Genomic DNA, 27,846 nt, shown 5'->3' on the forward strand with positions numbered 1-27,846 from the left:
AGGGCTCGGTGAGCTCTGACCCGCTGGGCTGTTGGCTGGCCTCCGGGAAATGTTTAATGAGCATTTGCACCTTGTTAGCCCTTGGCTGGGTAGCGGAGGGGCTGGCAGGGCCGGGAAGGCTGTCCTGACTCCCCTGGGTGAGCAGCATCTGGCAGCACATCCATGCCAAGCTCCAGAGCATCACTCCACCTTCCCCAGGAGCTGCAGGGATATCAGTGCCATCAACTGCTGGGATACCCACCAGGTAAAGCTGGTGCTGAGAGCAGCTGGGCTGCCAGAGCCTCCCCCCGAGCATTTTGCTGAAAAACAGGAGACTGACAAACCAGGATGTGTCCAAAAGCCATCACAAACTGGCAAGCAGAGTGGCCGAGGAGTTGTCAGGTTCCCCCAGACTCTGCCTCTGAGGATTTCCTGCCTCTCGACACTGCTGGGAGGATTAGCCAACCTTTCACAAAGCAGGCTGAAATTAGAAGGCCTAAACTATTCCTGCCAGGGTGAAACCAGCACGGGGCAGGATGCACATGAGGGGAGCAGACATGGAATTCACCCCGGAAAGTTTCTCCTATGGGAAAAGACTCCGGAGATACCACCCGGAGCAGAGTTTTTGTATTGACTGACCAAAGACAAAACTCAAACAAAGACAGGATTAAATCCCCGGGTGGGAGGAAGGAAGTGAAGCCATGATCCTCCCTGCGTTTGTCTTTATTGGTAATCCTATCAGGCAGGCAATCGTTAGTATGGATAATTGTATTCTTAGCAACAACCAAGCACGGTACTTAGCTCCCCTTCTCCCGCAGAGCTTTGCATTTCCTGGCTCTCCATCGTCAGAGCTGCTCTAGAGCTCAGCCAAATCACCCGGAGATTGGCAGCTTTGGTTCAGCAGCTTTTCCATGCGTGTTTGGTCCCCTGTGCCCCCTGCTTGCCCTAATCCCAGTAGCCCTGAAGGCACCATCCCCAGTCCAGGGCATCTCTTGCTTTCAGAGGCTCCCTCTGAGCCCTGGAAATGGCTCATGGCCAGGGACAGAAGCAGGGTGGGGAAGTTCCAGGGTCTGGCTCCTTGCTCCTGTGCTCATGTGGACGGTCAGTTTGGGGCACAAAGAGGAATTCTGGGTGAGATGAGGGAAACTGGGCACTGGGAGCTGCTAATAGGGTGACACGGGGTTACATTTCCAGCTGTCACAGTGCCCTTAATTGCTGCCAACACCCAGGACACCTCCTGCTCTTTCTCCTGGCAGTGTAAATTTTCCACAGCTCTTGGTTGGAAGTGTGTTGGAGGGTGTTTGCCCGCTCAGGAATGCAGCAGCATGTGGCTTGCATTAACCCAGCACGGAGACAGAGCACTTCAGGCAGCACCCTCCGGAGCAGGATTTATCACTGCCTTAAAATAAGAGAAGCTGGTCCTGACAGCTTCCCCAGGGGTTGGAATGCCTGACAAGGGAATCAACAGGAGCTTCAGAGGTGCTCAACAGCAGAAGCTCCTGGCTCTGGACCTGCAGCAATTCCCTCTCAGGTTGCTGGAACCTGCAGCACGCACAGGAATTGTGAGAGATGCTGGGTTTGGATGTCTGTGAAAAACAACACTCCTGGTCCTGAGTGCAACAGGCAGGAGCAGCAAGGACGTGTCTGCCAGAAGAGCTGCTCTAACTCAGCCAAACTCATGCAGTAACGAGGTGACAGATCCGCAACAGAGCTCAGCTCCCTGTGTCCACACTAGGGGTGAGAGCTCCTGCAGAATGTGACCTGATGGGGATGATCCCCCGAGCAGAATTCGGGCTCAGCAGGTCCTGTGTGACACCAACCTGGCCCCTCCATGGCTCTCCAGAGGGAACTGATGGAGTAAACTCGGCCTGGTCCCTGGCCAGAGCTCTTGCTGGGAGGCACAGAGGTATCTCTGGGGCTCCCCTGGCACGACTGGTGTCACAGACATCTTTTATGAAAAATCTTTTCCTTAGGATTTTTCCTCCTGAGAAGCTGAGAGGCCTCAGGAACAAAATGTAAATATTGATTATCTGCTGCTGTGGAATGAATGCAACAGGGGCATCTGTGATTGGTCTCATGTGGTTGTTTCTAATTAATGGCCAATCACAGTCAGCTGGCTCAGACAGAGAGTCCAAGCCACAAGCTTTTGTTATCATTCTTTCTTTTTTTTTATTCTTAGCTAGCCTTCTGATGAAATTTTGTCTTCTGTTCTTTTAGTATAGTTTTAATATAATATATATCATAAAATAATAAATCAAGCCTTCTGAAACATGGAGTCAGATCCTCGTCTCTTCTTTCATCTTAGGACCCCTGCGAACACGGTCACAGACTGGTGCCTCCAGCTTCATCTTGTACAGGAGGGGACGGATTGACACTCCCTCCCAGGCAGGGACCCCCAGGACAGACGAGCTCGGGCTCTGCTGGCAGGGGGGGCTCGGGGAGGGGTCCCTGGGCACGGCACCCCCGGCCCAGGCTCGGGCTGAGCCCGCAGCGGGGCAGCGGCAGCAGCTGGAGCGCGCTGCCCTCTCTCGGGAGGAGAACCGCCCTGCAGCGCCCGGGACAGCCGGGGACGGCTGGGGACAGTCCCCGAGAGCCCCGGGACGGGCTGGGGACAGTGCCCGAGAGCCCCGGACGGGCTGGGGACAGTCCCCGAGAGCCCCGGGACGGGCTGGGGACAGTGCCCGAGAGCCCCGGCAGAGCAGGGTTTAGACCCCAAGAGCCCAGGACGGGTAGGAGGGGATGGCCGGGAACGGTCCCCGAGAGCTCCGGGCGGGCAGGGAATGGTCCCCAGGAGTCCCGGGAGGGGAGGGATGGCTGGGAAAGGGCTTCCCCTGAGCCCAGTCTGGGCAGGGGGTGGCTGGAAACTGCTCCCCGAGAGCCCCGGGCAGGGACAGGGGACAGACCCTAAGAGTCTCTGCAGAGCAGGGGGCAGTCCCCGAGAGCCCCAGGTGGGCAGGGACTGGCTGGGTCCGGTCCCCAGAGCCCCAGACGGGCAGAGGACAGTCCCCGAGAGCCCCGGGCAGGGACAGGGGACAGACCCTAAGAGTCCATGCAGAGCAGGGGACAGTCCCCGAGAGCCCCGGGCTGGCTGGGTGCGGTCCCCAGAGCCCCGGCCCCGCACAGAAGCCGCTTTCACACGGCTGCCAGCTCCGGGCCGAACGGGGGAGCCAAGGGCGGCAGCAGCAGCTGAGGAGCTTTGCCAACAAAGGGGGATTCAGGAGAAGCGCGGTGACAACGCCTCCGGGAACAGCCCCGGCACGGAAATGCTGCGAATCCGCCTGGGGACGGACTGAGCCGGGCTGGCTCCTGCTGCCCGGGCACTGCGGGACCACAGCCACCCCCCTAGGATGCAGGAATGGGCTGTGGGACATCGGGAGAGCCTCTACAGGCACAAAAAGATCTGATCCAACACAGCACACGTTCTCAGTGTCCTGTACACCCGGGAGCTGTACAGGCAGGTGCTGTTCCGAGCTCCTCTGTGTCCCTCCCACCCAAAGCCAGGAGGTCACTGAGCTCCAATACCCGCCTCTGCATCCCAGCCACAACCCAAGTGTGGCTCCACAAGCCCCCGTGCAGTGAGGTGTGCAGATACACGCTGGTTTCTGAGAGGAAAATTCAGGATTTTATGTTCCCAGATCCTCCCAGAACCCATTTCCCCTCACATAAAGTTTGAACACAGATCAGTGTTATAACTGCTCCAAACTTGGATTATTTCTGCAAGCCCCAGTCAGGCTCCCAGTCATGGATGCCACTTTTTCCTTGCCAAGAACACATCCCTCTCCATTCTGATGTCAGAAATGAGAAGCTATCCCAAGAAATGCCTCTGTACTCACTGTTCTTCTGGCTTGCAGGTCACTCCCCTACCTGGCTGGCGTCTCATTTGCTTTTTGTACATCTGGCTGTGTTCTGGCTCAGGGATATTTGGGTTCAATTCACAAATAGCAGAGCTCAGCCCAGGGGTGGGGATGGCTGTACCTTGCTTCAATGATCCAACTCAAGAGCTCTCCTGGAAGTATTTGTTTTAGACCTTCTCCCTAAGTTCCTGTCACTTCCCCCTCTGCTCTCACCCATGCAGCTTTTCCAACAACTTCATTCATTTTACAATCCAATCCCTGACCCAGGGCAGGCTCTGAGTTGGTTTTGAGGGTCTTCAAGCAGTACAACTGGCCTTGCCCTTGACAGCACAGTGACACAAGCTGATATTCCAAAAGCTCCTGGATCCTGGCAGCCATTCCAGCCCCAGCTGCAGTGCAGCAGCTGAGCAATGACACAGCCTTGGGTGTGAACAAGGCAGTGCTGCAGAGAAAAGCCCAGTGCAGCTCTCCCTGTCAGCACAGCTGGGACAGGCAGGACACTGCTGCTGCTGCTCCAGCTGCCCTGCCCTGGGCAGGCTGCAGGATCTGTTCCAGGATTTGTTCCAGGACAGGACACAGTCACAGGCATCACACACAGAAGGGACATGGAATGATTATTCCCCTCTGAACACATTCCCAACCAGCTCTACCTGCCTTGATCCACCCTTCTCCAGAACCACAGGAGGTGAAGCCCCACAGAGGAGTCTTTGTGTGCCTTGAAGGAAAAAAAATGTGCTGCAAGCCTGTTCATTCAACTCCAAACCAGTCTTAAAGCATGCAGCAGCTCAGTGCCACGCCTGGCACTGCAGGAGGACACAGCCCTGCTCCATGACTTGCTCTCCAGCTGCCACAAAATAAAAAGCAGGAGTTATTTGCTTCTGCATCAGGCTGGAGGGAAGGAGCAGGAATATTGGCAAAGGTGCAGCACAGGCTCCCCAGCAGGAATGAAAGTATCAGTGTGTCATCCTCCTTGGTGAAATGAAATTGCAGCTGTCACAAAAAGAAAGATGTGTAGATAAATCAAGAGGAATAAAAATAAATCAAGTCCTGATTGCAAGGCCACAGAGGAACTGCAGGAGGTACCAGCAATACCTACAAATGAGGAAGAATGGTGAAGTTGTCTCTAAATTGCCTCTCCAGACTGAAAATCAAGAGAGATCAATTATAAAAGCATTTCTACAGTGGCTGTACAGTTTTTAGCCACCATTAACTTGCAGCATTTTCTGGAATTGGGGCTTGTTAAATGCCAGGCATGGACACACCCAGAGCATCCACAAGGAGAGGAGGGGCTCATCTGCTAATTGTGCATTGAGCTGGGCATGGGGAGAGCTGCTGAAGGGCAACTGGAAAGGAGGAAAAAAATGCTTTATAGGTGACACTAAAGAAGAAGAATGTTTCCAGCAGTGTCTGGGAAGGGGAGGACAGAGGTTTATGTGGGAATGGGTGAATTGCCTGTCTGCTGCCACAAAGCCATTTACTCTTCAAGGTGTTTCATTCTACAATATATTGCTATAAATATTTCAAAAGCCTCAGGGCTGCTTGTCCCACACTCTGTTCCAGCTTATTTACCTACAGTTACTGCTTTCAACAACTCTCACTGACAAAACATACAAGTTCTCCCATCTCCCCAGCCCTTGTTCCACCTCACAGTCAGGCTCTTGGGACAGCTCTGCCCCAAACCCCTCAGCTGGGAGTGCAGCCCTTGCACAGAGCCCCTCTGCACTGTGGGGCTTATTTAGAATCATGGAATCACAGAATGGGTTGGGTTGGAAGAGACCTTAAAGCTCCTCCTGTTCTACCCCTGCCATGGGCAGGGACACTTTCCATGATCCCAGGCTGCTCCAAGCCTCTTCCACCCTGGCCTGGGACATTTCCAGGAATGGGGCAGCCACAGCTTCTCTGGGCAACCTGTGCCAGGGCCCCACCACCCTCACAGGGAAGAATTTCATCCTAATATCAAGCTAAACCTGCTCCCTGTCAGTTTGAAGCCATTCCCCTTGTCCTGTCACTCCAGGCTCTTGTAAAATGTCTCTCTCCATCTTTGTGGTAGGTTCCCTCCCCTGGAGACTTCTTCAGGCTGGACAATCCCATTTCTCTCAGCCTTTCCTCATGGGACAAGTGCTCCATCTCTCTGATTACCATGGTGGGCATCCCCAAGCAGACACCTGGAAGGTGAAACCCCCTCCTGGCAGTGTGAGGTGGCACCAGAAACACAACACAGGAACCTCTTGTGACACAGACTGGGGAGGCCAGGGCAGGGCCAAAGGGCAGTGGGACAGTCTGGTAACAAACCTAAATTCACCTCCCAGAGCCAGGACAACCCCACAGCTTCCAAACCCCAGCCCAGCACAGATGGGCAAACCCTCAAGCATCCCCAGAGCTGTTCCCAGCACAATTAACAGAGGTGCACACCTGTAAGGTTTTTTCACATCATCACAGCATGAAAGAAAGTGACAGGATAATGCAAAATAATTGATTTTATTTAAAATAAAAAGCAAAACCACAATCATCCGAACAAGACAAGTATCCCAGCTCTGCTGGATGGGTGATAAAAGCAGCTAAGGGCAGTGGCAGGGTTTGGAGCTGACAGTGGGACTGTCACACAGATGGGTAACACTTTCCTTCCCCCTCTGCAAGGGGGATGCCAAAAACCTCCCAGTTACAATGTGCCCACAGAGGCATTCCAGGCTGGATTCAGCCAACAGTCTCATTTTCCAGCCCACGGTGGCTGGGGACTCAAGGAGAGCAGAGGTTAACTATGAAAGAGGCTGCTGTCTTTCCTTGAAGCATTTGGAGAGGTTTGATGTAACTGAGAAGACAAACTGGAGCAGCTTGAGAGGGGAGGAAGCTCTGCCAGAGGCTCCTGGGTGTCACCTGCTCCCACAGCACTTGTGCAGGAACAGCTGCTGGCACTGCTGCCTTTTGCCCACATTTGTGGCTCTGATGGAGTGTTGGATCATTTCCTCCTGAACTCTCCCAGCCTGTGGCTGTCACCAGGCTCTGAAGCACAGGCAGAGCTCCCAAATCCCATCACCTTTCCTGGAGCAGGTGACAATGACACCCAGCCCGAGGCTCTCTGCCATCCCTGGGGAACAGAGCAGTGAGGCAGAGCTGTGCTGCTGCTCTGGGGCTCCAGGAAATGAGGAAATCTCCTCAAGGAAATGAGGGGTGCACAGGGTGCTGCACCAGCTGCACCCAGGGCCTCCAGAGTACAAAAGCAGCAGGGTTGGAACAAGAGACAAGGATGTCCCAAGAAGCACAAGCCTGGAGAAATGAGAGCACAGAGCCCACTGGCCCCAGCCAGCTTCCCCCAGAGTGAGGCACAAAGGGAGCACAGTTTTAACTGTTCCTCCCTCAGCCAGCCTGGGAAGCACCAGCTCCTCCCATTCCTGTAAGGCCAGAGAAGCTGACTCCCTGATGAGAAAATTGCATCTAGTCCTATTTAAAACCAGATCCTGCTCTAGCAGGACCCCCTGTTTAGAGCAGGCCATGGAACAGCAGCAGCTCAACCCTGGTGAAAACAGCAAGTCTTGTTCTGCTACAATTTATGTAGCACACAGCAATTCTGGAAGGGCCACCACAGAACACCACGTGGCCAAGAGTGTCCAACAACATCCCCAATGTTTTCTGCTACAAAAAGCTCCCACCAGGCTCAGAAGGCTCAGGTTGCTCAGGATGAATGGAACATTTTTGTGGGTGGATGGCTTCAAAGCATCTTACACAGCAACTGCAGTTCAGCCTCACAACAGCCCTGTGAGGTAGGGATTTTCCTCACTGCTCAAAGACTCCCCAAAGTGGCTCAGGTAAAAGCCAGAAGTGGAAGAACTGGAGATCCCAGAGTCCTGATTGCCAGGTAAGCCTGCACAGACACTGTTTCACAGCAGGGAGTGCCCTGTGGAGCAGTCAGCAGAGGGCTGCTGGTATCATGATGTCTGCTGCAAACATGCTGCTCTTCTGTGAGGGGTGCCACACCAACACAGGCTTCCCCTGGGATTGCTTTATTTCACACTATGGAAGAGTTGACAGGCATGGCAGAATGCTCTGCACGCTGCATCCTCCCCCTGTGCTTCCAGAGGCAGAGGTGTGGCTTTCCCAGCACAGCAATCAGGCTTTCACACTGGATTTCAGACTGTGCAAACTGTGTCAAATGCAGCTGCAGCTCACTGAGGGCTGCCCAGCCACCACAGAGGAAGGGACAGCTCTGCAAGGACTGTGACAGAGCTGAGCATTGGGAGCCTTCACCTCTGCAGGCCCCACATGATCCCAAAAGGCAGCAGCTGCAGACAGCTCTGAGAGGACACACACAGACTGTGCAGGCTCCCAGGCTGTTCAGCCTTGGCCAGAAATGCCAGGAGGTGGAGAAGTTGGAGGATTTTTTAAAAAGTGATCTTGTGGAAGAATCTGCAGTGGCTACAGAGCAAGTGTGCTTGCTAATGCCTGGCTATCTAGCACAGGAAATTTGGGAGTCTGGACAGCTAAAAAAGATATCAATAAAACTTCCCTTTTCCCACCACCACACTGCTCTTACTGGCACAAAAGACTCAAAAACAGAGATCCCAAAACAACATATTTAGGATTCCTTTATACAAAAGGATATGGTCCAGGAGTGTTTAAATAAGGAACAGACAAGGTTAAAAATGGATCAGAGAGCCCAGAAAAGCAACACTCCAGGTTCCACCAAGCCCAACACGTTTAAGAAAGTCACAGTTGAGGCTTTAATCTCTCTTTAATTTGCTCTTTCATCAGTGCCTGGGCATTGCTGTGTGTTTCCTACATGCACAGCACTTCTGCTGACAAGTTTTCTCTCTCAAAGAAAGCTGAAGTGAGTTCTGTAGCCACCTCCAAGGGCTCCAAGAGCACCCACTGAAGCAGCCCATGGGAAATTCAGATTTCCTGGCAGCACCTTCAGCCACACAGAGACACCACCAGCACAAGCCCCTGCTAACAGAACAAACCAGCAGCTCCAAAAGATCCCTTGGGGACAAGAGCTTTACCTGGCATAATACAAATGCATCCACACAGACTTAAACAACACATTGCATTTTTAAAAAGCATAAAACAACAACATGTCCCCCTCCTCAGTCCTTTAAAATTGGCACTGCATCTTTCAGAAAGGTCTGAATGTACAACCTCAAAGAGAAGCCATTTGGGGATGTGGACTGCACTGGCCTGAGTGAGCCCACAGCCCCAGCAATGTTTGGTGTTCCAAGCCCACACATGTGATCCTGCCAGAGTCAGACTTTGTCAGCAGTTGCCTTGTGCTAAACATCACACCTGAAGGATTGGAAGTACTGGCAAACGCTTTTTCCTGCCACAGTTTTTGCTGTGCAAGAAACTCCAGGATCCTCCTGCTCCACTGAGTTTCCCATCACAAGGTGCAAGTGCAGCTTTGTCACCTGTCACCCTGACAGAGTGGAAGCAGAAGGATTGCTGCTGGTTCAGGTGTTGCACCTCAGGTGTGTGCATGGAGCACACAGATCCAGACCACAAAAGATGCTTCAGGCTGGTGGTCACCTCTGCTGAGATTGCTTCAGTGCTTGGGGCATTCACCTTCCCTTCCTTGGCTGAACAGGGATCTTCTCTTGGAAATAAGATGAAAAAGGAAGGTGTTTGCCCAGTGGAAGCAAGGTCAGGTGGCATGGGAAGAACACAGAAATACTGCTGCCACTGTAGGGAGAAAATTCACATGGCCAAAGCTCAACTGGAGACAAAACTGGCCAGAATCGTGAGGGAAATAAAAAAGAGTTTTTTCCAATATATTAATGGCAAAAAGCAAATTAGAAATAACACTGGCCCATTCCAGGATGAGGATGGTCTCCTCACAAACAGTGTTTAATGTTTCTTTGCCTGTCTTCAGCACAGATGATGGACCAAAGGGGTCTCAGTGCCCTGAGCTGGAGGACTGTGACTGTGAAAATGTCCAACTTCCAGCTGACCCCAAAGCAGCAGGATCTGCTGCTCCACATGGATGCCTGCAAATCCATGGGACCTCATGGCACTCATGTGAGAATCCTCAAGATGCTGCTGATGTCATTGCAAAACCTCTCCATGATTTTTGAGCAGTTTTGGGAATCCAAAGGGGTTCCAGCTGACTGGAAGCTGGCAAATGTCCCAGTTTTCAATATCAAAGAGGAGGACCCTGGAAACCACAGGCCTGTCAGTCCCACTTCAGTGCTGAAATCATGGAAGAGATGATCTGGGAAGTACTGAGAAACACCTGGAGGACAGTGCAGGCATCAGTCACAGCCAGCACAGCTCCAGGAAGGAAAGTCCTGCTTGTTGAATCTGATCTCCTTCAGTGACAGAGTGACCCACCTCACTGATCTAAGAAAGGCAGTCACCTCATGGATTTCAGCAAAACTTTGGGTATTGTCTCTCCCAGTGACCTTCTGGACAAACTGTGCAGCCCACAGCTGGTTAATGGTGTTCCATGAGGGGTGAGCCACTGGCTCACAGGCTGCACACAAAGGGTGACAGTGACTGGGGTGACACCAGGCTGGCACTGCTCACTGCTGGGTTCTGCAGGGCTCCATCCTCATCCCTGTGCTCTTCAACATCCTCCAGAATGACTTGGACACAGGACTGGAAGAATTTTAAGTTTGCCAAAAACACTAAATTGGGAGGAGCTGTCAACTCCCTCAAGGGTACAGAGGCCTCAACAAATTAGAGATGGGCAATCACCAACCATGAGGAGTTAAACATTCTGCACTGGGGTCTGGGAACTCCTGCTTGGTGGCAAGCTGGATCTGAGTTAGCAGTGCCCTGACAGCCAGAGGGCAAACCATGTCCTGGGGGCACCAGGCCCAGCATCACCAGACAGGAAAGGGAGGGGATTGTCCTGGAGTTTTGGGCAGTTTTGGGAACCACAACATCTAACAGACATGAAGCCATTGGAGAGCACCCAAAGGAGGCCATGAGGATGGTGAAGGGTCTGGAGGGGAACTGCATGAGGAGTGGCTGAGGTCACTTGGTCTGTTCAGCCTGGAGGAGACTGAGGTCAGACCTCATTTGGGTCTTCAGCATCCTCATGAGGGACAGCAGAGGGGCAGGTACCAATCTCTTCACTCTTGTGACCAGTGACAGGGCTCAAGGAAACGGCTGGAGCTGAGTGAGGGCAGGTTTAGGTTGGATATCACAAAAATGTTTTTCACCCCGAGGGTGGTTGGGCACTGGAACAGGCTCCCCAGGGCAATGGTCACAGCACTGAGCCTGTGTGAGCTCATGAAGTGTCTGGACAATGCTCTTGGGCACAGGGTGGGGTTCTTGCTTTCTGTGCAGGGCCAGGAGTTGAACTCAAGGATCCTGATGGGTTCTTTCCAGGTGCCCAAATTCCAGGATTTTATGAGACATACACAGCCCTGACAGCAACGTTCTCCTGCAGCAGGGTAAGACCCAAGGACTCATCTTCCACAGCTCAGTTCTTGCAGAAGCTCATTTCCTCCTTGTTCTTCCCAAAATTCTGGTGTGAGATCCACCAATCATTCCAATAGGCCAAAAGGGCTGGTGTTCCTTTCCTCAAGTGTACAGGACAACATGTAAACATATGACAGTGTCAAAACAAGGCAGGTTTTTTCCATTTACCTGCTGGTTTTAAAAAGAGTTCTTTAAAAACTGACCGTTGCCTTCCTTGCCAGTTCTGTGACCCATGAAATACTTGGCATGTCCTTACCCACAGCTGGGTTGTAGTGCAGGGGTCAGAGGGGACAAAGCATTGCACAAAGGACACAGTTGGGGTGTTCCCCTACGGGTTATTCAGGAGCCAACCTTGGACAGCACGAAACGAAGATGTCTGGATCGAGGAAGAGTAACAAAAACTTAAGGAGTGTGAGAAACAGAAGCAGGAGGGAGTAGGACAGAGCTGGCTGGCTGCTAACAGAGCTTCCATCAGCAGCTGCCTCTGGGTAGGTGGTGTTATCCCTCAGGGGTAGCTGCGGCCTCCACAAGATTCCCTAATCCTGTCAAAAAAAAAGGTACAACTGCCTTTAAGCATTCCCCTTGGATCAGGGCACAAGATCCCAGCATGCAGATTCATCTCAGGCTTATTCTGCCTCCAGCATTGTATGAGCAAGGTTAAGATTTCATGTTTGGAAGCATTTCTAGCAACTAAGCCATCACACAGCTGGAAGAGAACGCCCACCCACCCTCACAGAGTGACACAATCAACATATGGGAGGAAGAACAGTGAAACCCAGAAAGAAAATGTTTTAAGCAAGGTGCTAATTTTCAATATTTAGGGTATTCATTTCAAAATTTGAATGGCAAATAATTTAAAAGTGCATGAGTTTTTCAGAAGAACAGACCTGCATTGTAATCTGCATTTTTACAGCTTTCATTTTAAACCAGGGTCTGCATTAAAGGTTTGTTCTCTGCTGCTGCTCATTCCCTGAAGTCACACTGGCTGCCAAAATGGGATTTGACAATGTCATAACAAGCAAAGTGTAGAAACCTCCGGGGCAAAATAAGCAGCCAGCACAGTTCTCCCCAACCTTTAATGATGCTCTGTACTTGTAATTCAATTGTATTCAGTTATGAGCAACTGCAGGGAACAAGAGAGCAATCCACAGGAGCACACAGGCCTCCAGGCAGTCCCACACTGGGAAGTCAGGCTGGAATCATGCTGCAATATGGACTTCCTCAGGTAAATTACTGCTGCACACTTTCTTTAGCAAGCCACACACCAAGCCAAGCACTTGCCTCCATGCCAAACCTGGAGCACCCAAGAGCTGGCCAGCACTCTAATGCAGGCAGGCAGCCAACCCAGCAGCACTGGTTAACCAAGCTGCAAGGAATTTGCATAAGAATTTTGGCAGGCCTCTGCTATATGAGAAAAATGCTTCATTTAGCAAAGAATGTTTAAGTTCTTCCCTGCAGTACACTCCCAGATTCCCAGTGTTTTATTCTTTTTAACCTCGCCTGTCCAGAGAACTGCTTTCCTCAGCAACTTTACCCTAAGCATAACTATCCTTGATTTTGCAATATTAATGTTGCCTCCTTCCACACTGGCTGAAACTTGCTCAATATTTATGTATTTATTTATTTATTTAAAATGTAAACACAGACATTTGGAATTTAGGATGAATTTTGTCTTTAATAGATAAAGCAGTGGAATAAATTGAAATAGTTCAGGCAGCAGTAAGAGAAACCATACAACTACTTGAAGGTTTTCTGTTTGAACAAGACATTGAAACCTCAGTGCTGCCTGATCATTCTTCATCTTTAACTGTTCACTACTCATTTGTGCTCTCTGAAGAGCAGTTTATAACATCCCACCTCTCTCATTAAACAAAGATAAAATCAAATCCTCTCATCTATTAAAAGAGACAACTAGGAAAAGCAATTAAGACTGTTTATTAAATAAAACCCCTGATTTTTAAAAAGAAAACATCAATAATCTTAGTTTTGTGTTTGGAACAATTAAAATAATTCACGGAGGGACGACACCACCTTGTAAATGGGCAGTGAGAATATACTGTAAGGAATAAGGAATCCCCTATGTGAAGTGTGCCAGCTTTCCCTTGCATGTCCTGTGCTTGTTTAAACCCAACAGCTGCCCTGGGTCACCTGGAGGAGCTGCGCTCTTTGCTCACGCAGTCGTCCTGGGAAGTGGTGTCCCCGTTGCCCATCATCCCGCACGTCCTCCGCTTCTTCCTGCGGTGCATCGTCCCCTCAGTCTCAGAGCCAGAGTCACACTGCAGCATGGAAAAATGAAACCACAACTCAGAGGAACCTCAGCAACTGTCTGTGCTGTGCAAGTCACCACAAGTTCTTTGAGCTCAGCAACCCTGAACGTGCTGTTTTAGGCTGGACGCACCAAGGAAATTTTAAATTAAGCATTTAAAAGGCAGGAACAGAAATGTTTTTAGATTTCGTCACTGGCTGAAGCTGATTTGAGGCAAGACAATTAGTGTGCTCCTTTTGGTCCCTAGAAGGACCTCTCACAGACACATTTTCTGAAAAATCCTTTCCTTAGGATTTTTTCTCCTGAGAAGCTCAGAGGCCTCAAGAACAAAATACAAACAATGATTATCTGCTGCTGTGGAATGCAACAGGTGCATCTGTGATTGGTCTCATGTGGTTGTTTCTAATTAATGGCCAATCACAGTCAGCTGGCTCAGACTCTCTGTCCAAGACACAAGCTTTTGTTATTAATTCTTTCCTTTTCTATTCTTAGCTAGCCTTCTGATGAAATCCTTTCTTCTATTCTTTCAGTACAGTTTTAATATAATATATATCATAAAATAATAAATCAAGCCTTCTGAAACATGGAGTCAGATCTTCATCTCTTCCCTCATCCTGAGACCCCTGTGAACACGGTCACAGACCTCATCTTCCAAGAGAAGACTTTGGCTTCTGAAGGATTTAGGTGTTGACAAGAGTCCCATGTCATAACTGACCTGTTTTGCATTTTTTTCCCCCTCCCAATTTTTAGAACATTCACTTTGCAGCTATTTTCCACAAGCTAAATGAGTGACAGATTCATATATAATATAGACATGGATCAAACAGATTGAATCCATTTAGCAATGTGAAGAGAGGCTACACCAAACAGAACCTGCTAAAATCACTGGCTCCTCCACCATGTAGATGGATTTAGCTGCTTTCTAATAATTTATTCCATATGGCATGAATATAAGAATGAAGGCATGTTAAAACAATGCAAATGCAAAATATGGATCATCTATTAAAGCAAAAAGCATTACCTCTGAATCAGAGTCTGAGGAGCTGGAACTTGATGAACTGGAAGAATCACTAGAACTGTCAGAAGCAATACCAGTAGATTCCTGCAGGTCAACTGAATCAGCCAAGGCTGCCAATTCAGGATGCTCCTGCTTTAGGATCCTAAATACAGTTAAAATTTCAGGGTTAGCCTTTGAATTGTAACACTGCACATTAATGAATATTTTAGGTTTTGTTTTCAATGGAGAACATACAAAGAAAGGCACTGAATCTCTTACCTGTACCATTTCCGTGACAGTTTGGGTCTCCCTCTCACTGTCTTGTGCCACACCACTGGGAAGTTGGTACAGCTGGCAAAGTTTTGTGTGATGGCAATAGTTGTGTCAAGGTTGAGGACTACGTGCCACCAGCCACCTAAAACACAACACCAGTGACCTTTGGTGGCTGCCTGGCAGAGAGCAAGTTCAACAACAGCCAAGAACACCTTTCCCACAGTGCAGCTGGAACTGGAGCTTTTCTCCCAAACCCAGGTGAGTTTTCCAACCCATTATATTTCCTGTCTTATTTCAGCTTTGATCACAGTGCCTGACAGGTTCTCCATGCTCTGACCAAATTACCCAGCTCACAGGCAGGACTAAGATGTGACCTGACAGCACCACACTGGCTGCTGACAGTTTATTTAACAGCAGCAGCCATTGTAACCCAGACTGCACAGAGCCCTTTCTGTTCAGCTGAGAGCACTTTCCACGCTGATTTTGCAAGGTTCTTATGACTACAGACTAACCTTTCATTTAAACATAGATGCAAAATTGTTTTTCCACACGGGATAAAAATAGTGGAGTTCTTACAACCCACTTAGAGGCCCAGAAAAGACTGAGGGAACAGTTTAATGGAACCTGACAGCTACAAACTCTTAACAGAAGGTACACTCAGGAGTCACTAATAAGTGCCAAGACAATCACAAGGCACCCTTCACACAACAAGTCAGCTGGATGTTAGACACAAGCAATGTGGACACAAACTATGGGCTGTGCTGCACATAAATGATGCAAGATTCAGAGGTTAGAATCTGCTACTGAACTCACCTCACCCCCACTTACAATGGGCACACAGTGTGCAGCCACTCAGAGGGAAGGGCATCTTCAGCAAAGCTTTATTTAGCTTTTGATTTCAAATGCAAGATGAAGCATAACCACAGAGAGGTGGGTGGAAGGTGTCAGTGCATTTAAGTAGTTCATTTCCCACAGCTAAGAAAAATCCACATGCAAAACTCAGCCATGAATTTGCTCCAGCATGTATAAACTCAAACATTTTTGTCTAAGACTTAGTGGGGCTCAAACACCTCTATTATTTTATGCCCTGACAGCTTTCTATTACTGCAATTTAGTTCAGACTACAGTCCTGTGATGCTGCAATTTAAATCCCATTTGTTTTGCCATCTGTATCACATGCAATCCTATGCCACAGGTCATACAGGTTTTGTGACATTCAGGAATAACTGAACAGTCCCAAAATGAGCTCAGTTTGTTTTGTAAGAAATGGAAAAAGCTGAAACGGAAAGCTGAAATGTTCATCTCCATGACACAGGAATGTTACAAACATGCTTTTTTTTTTCCTCCTAGATTTCCTTCCTGGAGACATTTGCACATACCTGGCACGAAGACTGTCTCTCCTGGTTTCTGTAAGACTTCCAGGGGTTTGAACTCGGGGGGCCAGGTGGGAAGCTGTGTCCGAGGATAGATGACATTGAACCAGGTGATGGCCTCGTCCTGCTGGTTGCCCCCCTCCTCCCGGGTCACCTTGATCAGCTCTCTGGGGGTGCTGGTTGGGAACAGGCACCAACGCTTGTGGCCCTGCACTAAGGCATTCCAGGCACTGGTGCCCAAGGGATCAATGTGAATTCCTGTTCCAGAACGAGGTGGGCCCATCACAAACCACCTGCATAGTGGGAAAAATGCTTTAGTCATAGAGCAGGCAGCTCCCTTTCTTCATGTTGGACAGACAATTACAGCAGCTCATTGCACATTCAGTTAGAAATTAAAGTAACTACAGTTACATTTATATTCTTGATTTTGTGAAGTTCACACTGCAGCAAAAGGATATAACAGGAGTTCAACCTAAAAACCAGTATGAATTTACATTCTTGATTTTGTGAAGTTCACACTGCAGCAAAAGGATATAACATGAGTTTAACCTAAAAACCAATATGAATTGGGACAGGTATGACTGTGGGATAAGTAAGTGAAAATGAGTTTTTATGTGTCATAGCCGTATTTTGTTTTAAACAGTTCTTCAATAAAATCATTATTTCAAAGTTGATGAGCATGATTAAGTTCTAACTGCCTGTGCTGGGATTCTTCCTAATAAATAAAATCATTAATAAAATCATGATTTCCAAATTTATGAGCATGATTAAGTCCCAACTGCCTGTGCTGGGATTCTTCCTAATAAAAAAAATCATTAATAAAATCATTCAATAAAATCATGATTTCAAAATTTATGAGCATGATTAAGTCCCAACTGCCTGTGCTGGGATTCTTCCTAATAAATAAAATCATTCAATAAAATCATTATTTCAAAGTTGATGAGCATGATTAAGTCCCAACTGCCTGTGTTGGGATTCTTCCTAGGGAGGGGGATTCTCCAATGGTTTTCTAGAATTTGCTGCTCGAACAGACCAGAACTGCAGAACAATGAGGAACAAAAAGCAACAACAAGGAACAGAGCAAGTTACACAACCCTGGCCTCTCTCTTCCCCTTCTGTTCATTCACAAGAGGCTTTTCATGCCAACACTTAACTACATGGAGCTTATTCTCCAGTGCCCATTCAGGATTTGAGGTTTATATTCCCACTGCCCATTTACAAGGTTTATTTCTCCCAGTGGAGAACTTTATCTGCTGTACATGTTTAACTGCAGCAGCACCTTCAACTGCTCATTTTCCCTGGAACAGAGCAGTAAGACCAGAGGTGACTTCATACCAGGCACCAAGAGAAAAAAGAAAAAGCAATAATTGTTTAACTGGCAGCAAAGAGTGCAGAAACCAACACAATCCTCCATGGTGTAGTGACAGGAGGGTGATGCCCAGCAAGAAGAATGCAAAACCAGCAAGTTCTCCATCTCCCCTTTCCAGTGCAGGTGTAAATCAAACTGGTTTTGAAGGATCATTTGTCAGCATGAATTGTAGGACTGTAAAGTTTGATTATCAAGATGATTTCTTCCTGTTTCACAAAGGAGCTGTAAATAAGCAGGTGTTTGTCATTTCTATTGCAAATTCACTCCTTAGATTCCTCTTATGCTTAGAAAGCTGATTAAACTACAGGCAGAACAGTCAAGGCTTTTGTTAAGAAATCAGAAGAAATGAGACACATGAAGGTCTGTCTGAGGGCACAGACAGAAGCACTGTTCAACATCCTTTTTCTGACAATAACCTGAATCTACACACAGGTTTTAAACTCCTTATTTAGCAACACTGTCATTTACCAGCACTTAATTTACAATGAACAAAACACAGTTTGTCCCAAGACATCAAACTTACCATTAAAAACTTCACAACTCCTAAACTCAATCTGAAAGCAAACCCCAGCTGCCTTCCTCAAATTAAAATAGCTCCTTCAGTAAATGGCTTCCAGAAATTACTGTCTTTATTTTAAAGAGGAACAATGCCAATAAAAATGTCCAAACAGCACCAATTGTTCTTTTAAGGTCTCCACACTATCACACACCTCTCAACCCAGAGATCAACCTGTAGAGGTCGTATCCTCCTCATATGATTAGCAGCACTTCTTGTCAGATTTTCAATTATGCTCTAGAAGTATTGCACACTCATTTCTGTACCTAGGTGAACCCTCTAACTCCAGGAGGCATTACTGTGCTCTTGTGTATCACTCAGCTCTCAAAAAAACCTGAAAAATACCCACATTTTTCAGAAAATACAAGAAGTTTGATACCAAGATCAAGAGCAAGGAGCTCAGCAGTGCCTGTGGAGGACACAGACAGCAAAATAAATGAGTCACAACCAGATTCTCTCATTCACCTCGAACTTGGGTAAATGATCTCCAGGTCATTAAGTGTATCCAGTTCTACTACACCCAGTGTGGTTTTGTGTTTGACCACGTTCTTGGAAGAGAATTATGAAAAGCACTGTAAAAACACCTCCTTCAGTGGTCTCAAATGGAATCAGGTTCTTGCTTCACTCCTGCAAAAGCACAATTGAACTACAGACACGTGAGAGAGTGCAAAGTGCCATTACTGATGAGCTCTTGCTCAATTTTATTTAAATAAACCACATCACAGCCTCATGGCACTCAAAGAGCAACAGGCATTGTCTGACAATTATAATGGCACTGGAAAGACTTTAATTATTTGGGAGGGTTCAACTTAAGCTCACAGTGCTATGAAGTGTCATAGTAACATAGATAAAAATGGCTTTTTACTTAGCAGCCCAAACACAAGGTTGCTGCATTTGAATTTATGAATGAAATGTCATTTCACCCTCTTCCAAGCTGAAGCAAAAATAAAGAGCTGAAAAGACCCCATAGATGTGAAATATTCTCTCTCAAACCCATCTGAAGGGGAGCTAAGAACTGGTGCCCATATTAGATCCTAATCTAACTTAAGATCTTTACCTTAAAAGGAGTGACTCATAATTAAACAAAATTCCACACTGTACATAAGCCACTGGTGCAAAACCCAGGAGCTGTTCCTGAGGTATTTAAAATTAGAACACTAGAATGCATACACAGCAAGAAAGTGATTGTTACAGCTCTCAGTAACTATGTAATTTTTGAAAAAATCTAAGAAGTGATGTAAGCTGACTTCATAGAATGAAAAAAAAAACCCTAAACCATAAACCTGTAGCAACACTGGTGGCAAAAGGAGAAATTATGATATAAATAATTTAAATTGAAAAAATTATTATAATTAAAAATCTGCCCTTCTTTCCTGCAGGATTACAGAGGTACATTCATTTCAGAGATAATGTAAAAATATCCCTTTTTTACATGAGACAATCCCAGCTATTTAGGAACAACCAATGAGCTGGAAAATACCCAGTTTTGTCTTGCTGTCACTCTACCTGTAGGGTGGCCTTCGTTTCTCCCCTGCATACTGAAACAAATCATCAGTGAAGAATTTGGGGACCTTGTAGTCCTCCAGGAGTTTCCTTCGCTTGGGATGCTCTCCATAGCTGCTGTCAAAGATGTACAGGGGGCTGTCATCACGTGTGGTTTCCATGTACTCGATGTAATATTTCATCTTCATCTTCACGGAGTAACCATCATTGTCCTCCCCACATTTGAACTTCTGGTTCCTGTACTTGCGTTTGAGCCGCTCCAGCGTCCACTTCTCCTGGGCAGACCAGCCCACCTGAGCGTTCAGCAGCACCACGGGCTTGTAAGGCTTCTCATAGCGCTCAACAAACTCCTCCACTGTTAACTGGAGTGCATCGGCCCTCTCCACGTTATCCTGTAAAACCAAGGGAGGAAAGCAGGACAGATATTAGGACAGACTGACGTCCTAGGGCTGCGCTGGCTTGTGGGGGTGCTTCACACGTATCCTTTGCTCCACACACCACGCGGCTGTGGAGCTGCCTCTGGGTTATTTTAAGCTCCCCGAGGCTGCAGCCCCGTTTCTGCTGGCCCGCTCCCTGCACACATCAGTGACAGCCGCCGCCTGCAGCCTTTGGCACAGCTCCGCATCGAGGCAGCTCCGGGGCGGAGAGGCCACCCTGCCCTTTGGTGACACATCCCTGCTGCGTGTCACTCCCTCGGGACAGGGACACCGAGAAGCGCTCCTGGGAGTTGTGCGGGTGCCCGTTCCACCCCGGCGGGCCTGACCTTCCCACAGCCTCGCCACGTGGAGGGAAGAAAGTCCCGTCCCTCACCCAACCTCTCGGTGCCGCCAGCTCTGAGGCAAGCCCAGCCTCGGGCAAGGGCCCTTCCCGCCTCCCATCAGCCGTCCCGCAGCTCCTCCTTCACCTCAGGCGCTCCCAATCCCCTCAGTCGCCCTCTCCATCCCCGTCCCCTCAGGGCTCCCCGATCCCCAGCCGTGCCCCCACCCCGCCTCCCCAGCCCCCTCCGTTCCCCTCAGGTCTCTCCCCTTCCCCGCAGGACTCGCTCAGTCGCACCCCCCTCCATTCCCAATTTCCCCCCTCCATTCTCCATTCCCCATTCCCAGCCTTTCATTCCTGATCCCGCTCTTTCCCCTCCGCCCGGCGCACCTTGCAGGCGGTGGGGCTGAGGGGGAAGGTCTCGCAGTAGTTGTGACGGGTCCAGTCCAGCGAGTCCTTCAGCTCGGGCCGGGCGCTGCGCTTCGCCTCACGGATCCGCTTCTTGCTCTTGTGGTTCATGGCGGCGGCGCTGGGGGCCGTCACCGCCCGCGGCCCCCGGCCCGACCCTGCTGCCGATCCCGACCCTGATCCCGATCCCGGCCCCGCTCCGGCCGCACCTTCCAGAAATTTCACCCCGTGCCGCCGCTGTCGCCGCGGCCCCGCCCCCGCCGCACTCCCATTGGCCGGCTGCGCCCCGGCTTCCGCCACGCCTCGGCGCTGATTGGCCCAGGCTGGGGAAGCGGCGCCCCCGCGCCGCCATGTTGAGGAAGGGCAGCGCGGGCGGCACGGAGGCAGCGCGGGCACCGGGCGCCCTTAGCGGCGGAGTCCCGCGGCCACACCGGGAACCCCCCGCCGCCGCTGCCCTTCCCGCGGCGGGCCGGCGCTCCGCGCTTGCTGCTCCCCGGACAGTGGCGGGCCGACCGCGTGTCACCCGGTTTCCTCCCTTCTCCGGGAAGCGGCCCGCGGAGGCGCCAGCCCCGCCCCGCCGGGGTAGCGGTGCGGGAGGGAGCGGCCCGGTATAACCGCGGCCCCGGGGGGAGGCCGCGGCTGGGCGAGCGCCTCATCGCCATCAGCGCCCGCGGCGGCGCTCCGCGTGACGTCGCGCCGGGAGGAGGCGCGGATTGGCCGGCGCGGCCTAGCGCCCATACGTGTCTGCCCGCGATTGGCCCATGGCGGCGGCGCGGCGGCAGCGCGCGCGGCGGTACCGCTTCCAGGAGGGTCCGGCGGCGCTGGCCGTGCGCGTGCCCGAGGTACCGGGGGCAGCCGGGACACCGCGGGAACGGCGGCAGCTCCCGGACCCCGGCACAGCGCCTCGGCCCGTGTCTTGCAGGTGCTGGACTCGCAGTACGGCACGTACGTGTGGCCCTGCGCCGTGGTCCTGGCCCAATACCTGTGGGCGCACAGGCAGAGCCTGCCCGGCAAGCGAGTGCTGGAGGTACCGCCCGCTCCCCGCCCGGTTCCCCCTGCCGTGACCCGCGGGTCAGGCTCCGCCCGCGGTCCCCACGAACGCGCTGTGGTTTCAGATCGGTGCCGGTGTGAGCCTCCCCGGCGTGGTGGCCGCCAGGTGCGGTGCCCAGGTGATCCTGTCGGACAGCGAGGAGCTGCCCCAGTGCCTGCAGAGCTGCCGCAGCAGCTGCCTCATGAACCGCCTGCCACACGTGCCCGTCCTCGGCCTCACCTGGGGCCGCGTGTCCCCTGAGCTGCTCTCTCTTGCACCCATAGACGTTATCCTGGGCTCGGATGTCTTTTTTGACCCCAAAGGTACGTTAATGCTCTTCGGTATCTTTGGTTTGTGACTGCAAGGAGTTCATGTCCCAAGTACTGCTGGGAACAGTGTCAGTGGATCAGGTGACACTGTGCTACTGACCCTGTTACTCTGGGCTAATTCTAGTTCAGAGATGTCATAAATCCAGCTGAGGGTGTGGGAGTAGAAGATTAGGTAAATAACTGAGTCCCTTCATGCCCTGCTTGTGTCTCTCATACACAGAAACACCGTGCTTGCATTGATTTATAATTACCATTTCATAGCAGATTTATCTACACCTGGAATTGAGACTAACCCAGACTGCTTTATCTCCCCAAACTACACAGACTTTGAAGATATTTTAACTACAATTTACTTCTTGTTGGAGAAGAACCCACATGCTCAATTCTGGACAACATACCAAGTCCGAAGGTAAATTTTTACATATTTAAAACTCAAATTTTAACTCCTGTCTCAGCTGTGGATGAACATTGAGTGTGGCAGCACCACTCTGACTCAGAAAAGCTCTTTATGGTGAGTCAGGCTGCTATTTGCCCAGTAAACCCTGCAGGTAACAAAATCTAAAAATATTCCAAGAACCCCCAATTTGGTGTTATGTAGAAAACTGCTACAAACCCCTCAGTGCTGCACTAGTTTGGAGAGAGCCTGCTGGAGTTACAGCAGCAGTGATAACCCTGGGTGAGGTTTGCACCCCTTTTCCTCCCCTCAGTGCTGACTGGTCTATCGAGGCTCTGCTCCACAAATGGAACCTGAAGAGCAGCCACGTTCCCCTGCACTCCTTTGGTGCAGACAAAGAGCACTTGGCCAGCTCCTCCATGCCAGGAAGACACACAATTGAAATGATGATCATCTCACTAGCACAGTCAGAGGGCACTTCTCTTTATTCCACTTCAGATTGCAGTACAAGGTGATACTGAGCTGTTCACTGCAGCACAGAGCTGCACAGAACAGTCCTGCTTACAGCAAACCTCATGGATATTTTGGGGAAGCAGCAATTCTTAAAACATGCATTGTAAAAATAAAGTTGTTTGGTTTTCCAGCTATGGCTTTTGAGAAATTTGTGTTCCTCCCCCAATTCCATCATGTGAGTCACTACAAAACAGAGTTTAACCTGGAAAGACACAAGATCCAGCCTAAATCCACAGCTTCAGCTATGAAAAGGTAACTGCACTCTTAGAATAAAAAACCCATTCCCATAAGATCCTTTTCCCAAAGTCCCACATACAAAATCCAGCCCCTCTGTTGGTAAATGAGTGTGTGGAGACTGCACTACCCTAGAAGATACAAACTCCTCAGTTTGTAGAAAAGTACTTTTAATCCTCAACAAAGCCATACTGCCAGTGTTCAGATGTTTCCATTCCCATTGAACATACATGCATAAGATAAAACAAGGCATTACAATAACCCTTGACACAGGATGTTTGAAGTTACAAGTCATTTGGTACCAAATCAAGAGAAATCATCACTGTAAAGATCAGCCCCTGTCAAGCAGCAGCCTGGTGAGCCAGGGCAAGCACACAGCAATGCAATTATTAGTACTGCTCAGTGTGGACCTCCCAAACACCATCCCAGGCTGGCTCTGTGCTCGTGGCCTGGTGTGGTACCACCTGCCACACAGCATTGGGTTAGTAACAATACTAATTAAAGTTTGCCCAAGGTAATTTCAAAGCAACCCCAGTGGATAAAATTTATAAGCAGTAGAATGCATTTAGTTACTATATAGAAGTTAAACATTGACAGTATAATTGCAGAAATCTTTTCAAGCTAAAAATAAGCTGACCCAAGACATTAAGTTGAGAAAAGTTAACACAGAAAAAAATGTTTAATATTAACTACAGAGACAGTGGGTATAGTACAGAATGTCTTAAGCAAAAGATACACCAATCAGTACTTACAAAGGAATGAACCATTTCTTTGCTTAACATTACAATTCTCATATGTAAGTTCATATATGTAGGTTGGTAAGTTTTACCATTCTGGAAAAAATAAGGTGTGTATATCATCAGCTAGATGTGCTCACTGTATGCTCCATTATTTTACGCAAGGCCCGGGTGACTGGAAGTGCAGTTGTCAGGCATTTTAATTAACTGGACAGCCATTTGTTTCTGCACGACAAGGCATCATACACAGGAGCAATCAGGAGACAACAGGAAACAGCCAAGCACTCTGCACTGCAACACGCCACCTTAACAGCTAACCAGCATTACTCAACTGCTACACAACTGCGCCTAGTGCACAAAAATACATAAGAGAAGAGATTAGAATTGAGTCTGGTAAAACAATCCTTGCAAATATCAACTGTCACCTGAAAAGATTTCTATCAATTTGAATTTGAAGATGCTATTTTAAGTCAAAGTTTTTCTTACTTAAAAAAAAAAAAAAACAAACATTTACAGTAAGTTTCAAGTTGAAGTTTTGTGGACTTATTTAAGGATTCAAAATAAAATTGAGAGTACTTTTTGACAGTTAGCTATCAGCATATAATGGCTGCATGATTCCTCAGTATGAAACTGGAGGCAGCAAGTTACCATCGATTTTAATTTCCAATAGAAGTCAGCACTATATAAACAAAAATGAAGTTTTACCTCAAATATCCAAGCCAATATTGAAATCGGTAGTCGTTCACTTCACTAAATTACAAGAAATTTGAATAACAGCAACAAAATGGCACATAAAATGTAAAATCTGCCACTTGAGGCGCAACTTAAACAAGTAAAAAGTTAGACAAAATGTTACAAAATAACCTTTTCAACAGCTGGTTGCTCGGCCAGGGTCTCTCCAATGGGCTGAAGACTCAAGCGATCTTTTCCCCCCAAAGGCGTCCTTTATCTGGGCTCTCATTTAGCTGAAGCATCTAGGTTTGAAGAGAGAAAAATTCAGCCAGGTTTCTACCTTGTCCATTTTGGGTGTGGATGACTTCAGGGATACTTCTAGTTGTGTTTCAACTGGCTTTGACTAATTTAATTAAGTTTTAGGAATTTCCACAGTGTTCCACCTCCCCCCCGTGTGTTGCTTTACTTCAGAGGCCAAATGTAAGGTTTGGTTAAAATATTTAGTTACAAAGGAGAATAAGCACCAGGCTGTGGATCAAGCCACCATTAACTTCAATTCAGCCTGTTCACCACTCAATTATTCAGAGTTTTATAAAAGTTACAAAACTAATACTTCTTCATAAAGACTTAACTAAGCTCTAATTAGCAGTCAAAACCGAAAATGTGACTAATTTTGCTACAATTATCTAACTCCAGAGCTAGCTCAGGCCCTTTCCTTTTAAAAAATAGGACCAAACAGTTTGAAGGGTTAAAGACACACTATCCTTTCCCCACCCAGTGTATCCTTAGATGCCTCTTCAAGATGTCGACTTGAGGAAAAACTAGTTTCCGTGGTTTTCTCGTTGCAAGGAATTTTACCACTTTTCTAGGACAGTTATTACCTCCAGTCAGTACAACGGCCACTGAACCGATCTTCCGTTCTAAAAGGATAGTGTATCTTTAACAGTGTAAGACAAACCTGCTCCAACACACGCCCACAGAAACTGGTCCCTGGAGGATCAGCCAAATCAGTTAAAATCTGCAATACTGGCCAATATTCTTTTAGCAAACAGGAGACCGCAGCTTTAAAGGGGAAAATGCAGATGTTGGATAAATACAGTAAGAAATAGTCATTTTCATCATAGGTTGCGTCTCATACAATATTTTATTAAAACCAAGGCATTAATCTTGCAATAAAACATTTTCTCTGTTTAAAAAAAAAATTTCTCCGTAGAAAACCCTTCAGTAATTATTTCCCTAAATCAATAACCAAAAAAATCACTGCTCAAGAAAAAAAAAACCAAAACCAACAACTAACAATGTGCCCCACACTAGGATTCACTTGGTTCAGGCTATTAATGCTCCAAGAACTACCCAACACCCCACCTAAGCGATCTAATAAAGTAACATGCATCCTGTGCTGACCCCGAGCTACATTACCATGTTCCTAGGAGGATACAGCTCCTTCTTCTTCCGGAGACTTAGGAGGGCTCTTAGACCTGGATCTAGAGTTGGATTCCCTCTTTGAGGCAGGGGGAGGGCTTCTAGATCTAGACCGGGATCTTGATCTGGATCGGGATCTGGAGACAGATGAGGACTTTGACTTGGATCTCCTGGCAGATCTGGACTTGGAGGTGGAGCGAGACCGAGAGCGTGTGCGAGACCGGGATTTGGATCGACTGTAACGGGACCGACTGCGGGACCTAGAGCGGCTCCTGCTTCTAGATCGGCTGCGACGGCGTCTTCTAGGGCTAAAACACACCAGGAGGAAAGAAAAAGAAAAGGGAGCGTTAGAAGTTGCACAGAGGTGACGCACGGACCGGAGCGAGTGCTGCGGGACAGGGAAGGCGGAACAGGACGCACGTGGGCAAGAAAATGAGTGTTACGAGGGCGCCATTGTTCAGAGTGAGTGGCCGGGGGCTAAACCTACTACAGGGCGAAACTCTTCCACTCCGAGGGAACGCCACGTGCCTGTGCTAGTAAACCTCTAGTAAACCCCCACTACCTCTTCCCAGCCCCGCCGCGAAACTCACTGGGAAAAGGACACAGAGTCCCAGAATCGGTCCGCTTAGAAGGGGCAACAGCGGGTCAGCCGGTCCAACCTTCCTGCTTAAGCAGGATCGACCTAGAGCGCATGGCTCAACTCTGAGCCTCTACCATTCAGTGACGGAGACCTCGCTACCTCTCTAGGCAACCAACATGAAAACAAACGGCTCCCACTGCACAAGCGCACAGCTGAGGCTCATCTCCTTTACTGCCCAAACTCCGCTGCCCGTTCCGAGGCGCTCACCTGCGGCTGCGGCGGCCGTAGCCGCTGCTGCTGTACCGGCGGGGCGGCGGCCCGCGGCGGCTGTGGTGCGAGTCGGGCGGGCGGCCGTAGCGGGCCATCTGCACGCGGAGCTCCCGGCCGTCCAGCACCGCCCCGTCCATCGCGTCCATCGCGTCCTCCGCGTCCCGCTTGTCGTGGAAGCGCACGAAAGCGAAGCCTCGGCTCTCCTTGGTGTAGCGGTCCCGCGGGATGTAGACGTCGCCCACGCGGCCGTATTTCTCAAAGACCCTCCGGAGGGTGTCCGGGGAGGTGCGGTAGGTCAGGTTGTCCACCTTGAGGGACGTCATGCCCTCCACATCGGGCGGCGGGCGGCCGTAGCTCATGGTGGGCAGGAGCCCCTGAGGGGCGGCGGCGGACGAAGAGAATAAACCTGAGGGGTTTCAAGGGGGTCAGCAGCCGGCGCGGCCCTGAGGGCGACGCGCCTCACGCCGCGGGGCGAGTCCAAAAAGGAGGAGAGCTACAGCGCATAGGGGAAAGCCGCGGGGTCCGCAGGGAGCAGCACCCACCTCAGGGTCCGAGGGGCGGCCCGAGGCCGGAGCGAAGCGCCAGGAGCGGCCGCCCCGTCCCGCCGCGACGAGGAAATGAGAGGGAACCGCCCGCGCGCGCGGCTTAACGCCACAAAATGGCCGGCGGCGCCCCGGAAGGAAACGCGGCACCGCCCCGCCCGCGGCGCCGCGGGAGCGACCCCCGATCCCTTTTTCTTCTTTTTCCCCGAGGTGGTCCCGGAGGGAGCGTGGGGAATCCCCCTGTAAATTAACAATTCGCCCGGTGGTTGGAAAGTGGTTGTTAAAACGCCGCCGCCGTGACCCGGAAGGGCTCGGTGGAGGCGGGGAAATTTTTGAACAATGTGTGTTGAAAACCGTAAAAAAATCACCCCAAAAT

The 27,846-nt window shown here is 49.6% G+C and overlaps 3 protein-coding genes across 6 annotated transcripts; 1 reads left to right on the forward strand and 2 right to left on the reverse strand.

The window, feature by feature from the left end:
- Positions 1-11,602: 11,602 nt before the first annotated feature.
- Positions 11,603-21,013, reverse strand: JMJD6 (jumonji domain containing 6, arginine demethylase and lysine hydroxylase). The gene is made up of 7 exons (XM_064728770.1): positions 20,730-21,013; positions 19,587-19,975; positions 16,162-16,448; positions 14,789-14,924; positions 14,534-14,672; positions 13,395-13,522; positions 11,603-11,788 (listed from the first exon to the last, which is right to left on the reverse strand). Exons 1-7 carry the CDS (start codon positions 20,856-20,858, stop codon positions 11,752-11,754), a joined length of 1,245 nt encoding a protein of 414 aa, XP_064584840.1. The 5' UTR covers positions 20,859-21,013; the 3' UTR covers positions 11,603-11,751.
- A 360-nt stretch (positions 21,014-21,373) lies between these two features.
- METTL23 (methyltransferase 23, arginine) lies at positions 21,374-23,147 on the forward strand. Its single transcript, XM_064728771.1, has 5 exons — positions 21,374-21,589; positions 21,670-21,774; positions 21,863-22,100; positions 22,431-22,515; positions 22,814-23,147. Exons 1-5 carry the CDS (start codon positions 21,509-21,511, stop codon positions 23,013-23,015), a joined length of 711 nt encoding a protein of 236 aa, XP_064584841.1. The 5' UTR covers positions 21,374-21,508; the 3' UTR covers positions 23,016-23,147.
- A 750-nt stretch (positions 23,148-23,897) lies between these two features.
- SRSF2 (serine and arginine rich splicing factor 2) lies at positions 23,898-27,604 on the reverse strand. 4 transcript variants are annotated; one of them, XR_010442332.1, is made up of 5 exons: positions 27,471-27,604; positions 26,926-27,334; positions 26,076-26,386; positions 24,849-24,958; positions 24,196-24,332 (listed from the first exon to the last, which is right to left on the reverse strand). XR_010442332.1 is itself a non-coding variant. In XM_064728773.1 (4 exons), the coding sequence occupies exons 2-3, from the start codon at positions 27,285-27,287 to the stop codon at positions 26,083-26,085; spliced, it is 666 nt and encodes a 221-aa protein (XP_064584843.1). In that variant the 5' UTR covers positions 27,288-27,334; positions 27,471-27,604; the 3' UTR covers positions 23,898-24,958; positions 26,076-26,082. The 4 variants fall into 4 exon arrangements, 2 of the variants coding, with proteins under 2 accessions (XP_064584843.1, XP_064584842.1); XR_010442331.1 differs by having other exon boundaries at positions 23,898-24,332; positions 24,849-26,386; XM_064728773.1 differs by having other exon boundaries at positions 23,898-24,958.
- Positions 27,605-27,846: the final 242 nt, after the last annotated feature.

This window comes from Zonotrichia leucophrys, chromosome 18 (assembly GCF_028769735.1).
Source record: "Zonotrichia leucophrys gambelii isolate GWCS_2022_RI chromosome 18, RI_Zleu_2.0, whole genome shotgun sequence".
Taxonomy (NCBI): domain Eukaryota; kingdom Metazoa; phylum Chordata; class Aves; order Passeriformes; family Passerellidae; genus Zonotrichia; species Zonotrichia leucophrys.

Coding starts and splice junctions, on each gene's coding strand:
- JMJD6 (XM_064728770.1), bottom strand. CDS start 20,858: ATGAACCACAAGAGCAAGAAGCGGATCCGTGAGGCGAAGCGCAGCGCC. Junction 19,976..20,729: donor TCAGCCCCACCGCCTGCAAG/GTGCGCCGGGCG, acceptor TTGGTTTTACAG/GATAACGTGGAGAGGGCCGA. Junction 11,789..13,394: donor AAAGAGCGCAGCTCCTCCAG/GTGACCCAGGGC, acceptor TTTTTTTGACAG/GATTAGGGAATCTTGTGGAG.
- METTL23 (XM_064728771.1), top strand. CDS start 21,509: ATGGCGGCGGCGCGGCGGCAGCGCGCGCGGCGGTACCGCTTCCAGGAG. Junction 22,101..22,430: donor TGTCTTTTTTGACCCCAAAG/GTACGTTAATGC, acceptor CAAACTACACAG/ACTTTGAAGATATTTTAACT. Junction 22,516..22,813: donor ACAACATACCAAGTCCGAAG/GTAAATTTTTAC, acceptor TCCTCCCCTCAG/TGCTGACTGGTCTATCGAGG.
- SRSF2 (XM_064728773.1), bottom strand. CDS start 27,287: ATGAGCTACGGCCGCCCGCCGCCCGATGTGGAGGGCATGACGTCCCTC. Junction 26,387..26,925: donor TACGGCCGCCGCAGCCGCAG/GTGAGCGCCTCG, acceptor GGTGTGTTTTAG/CCCTAGAAGACGCCGTCGCA.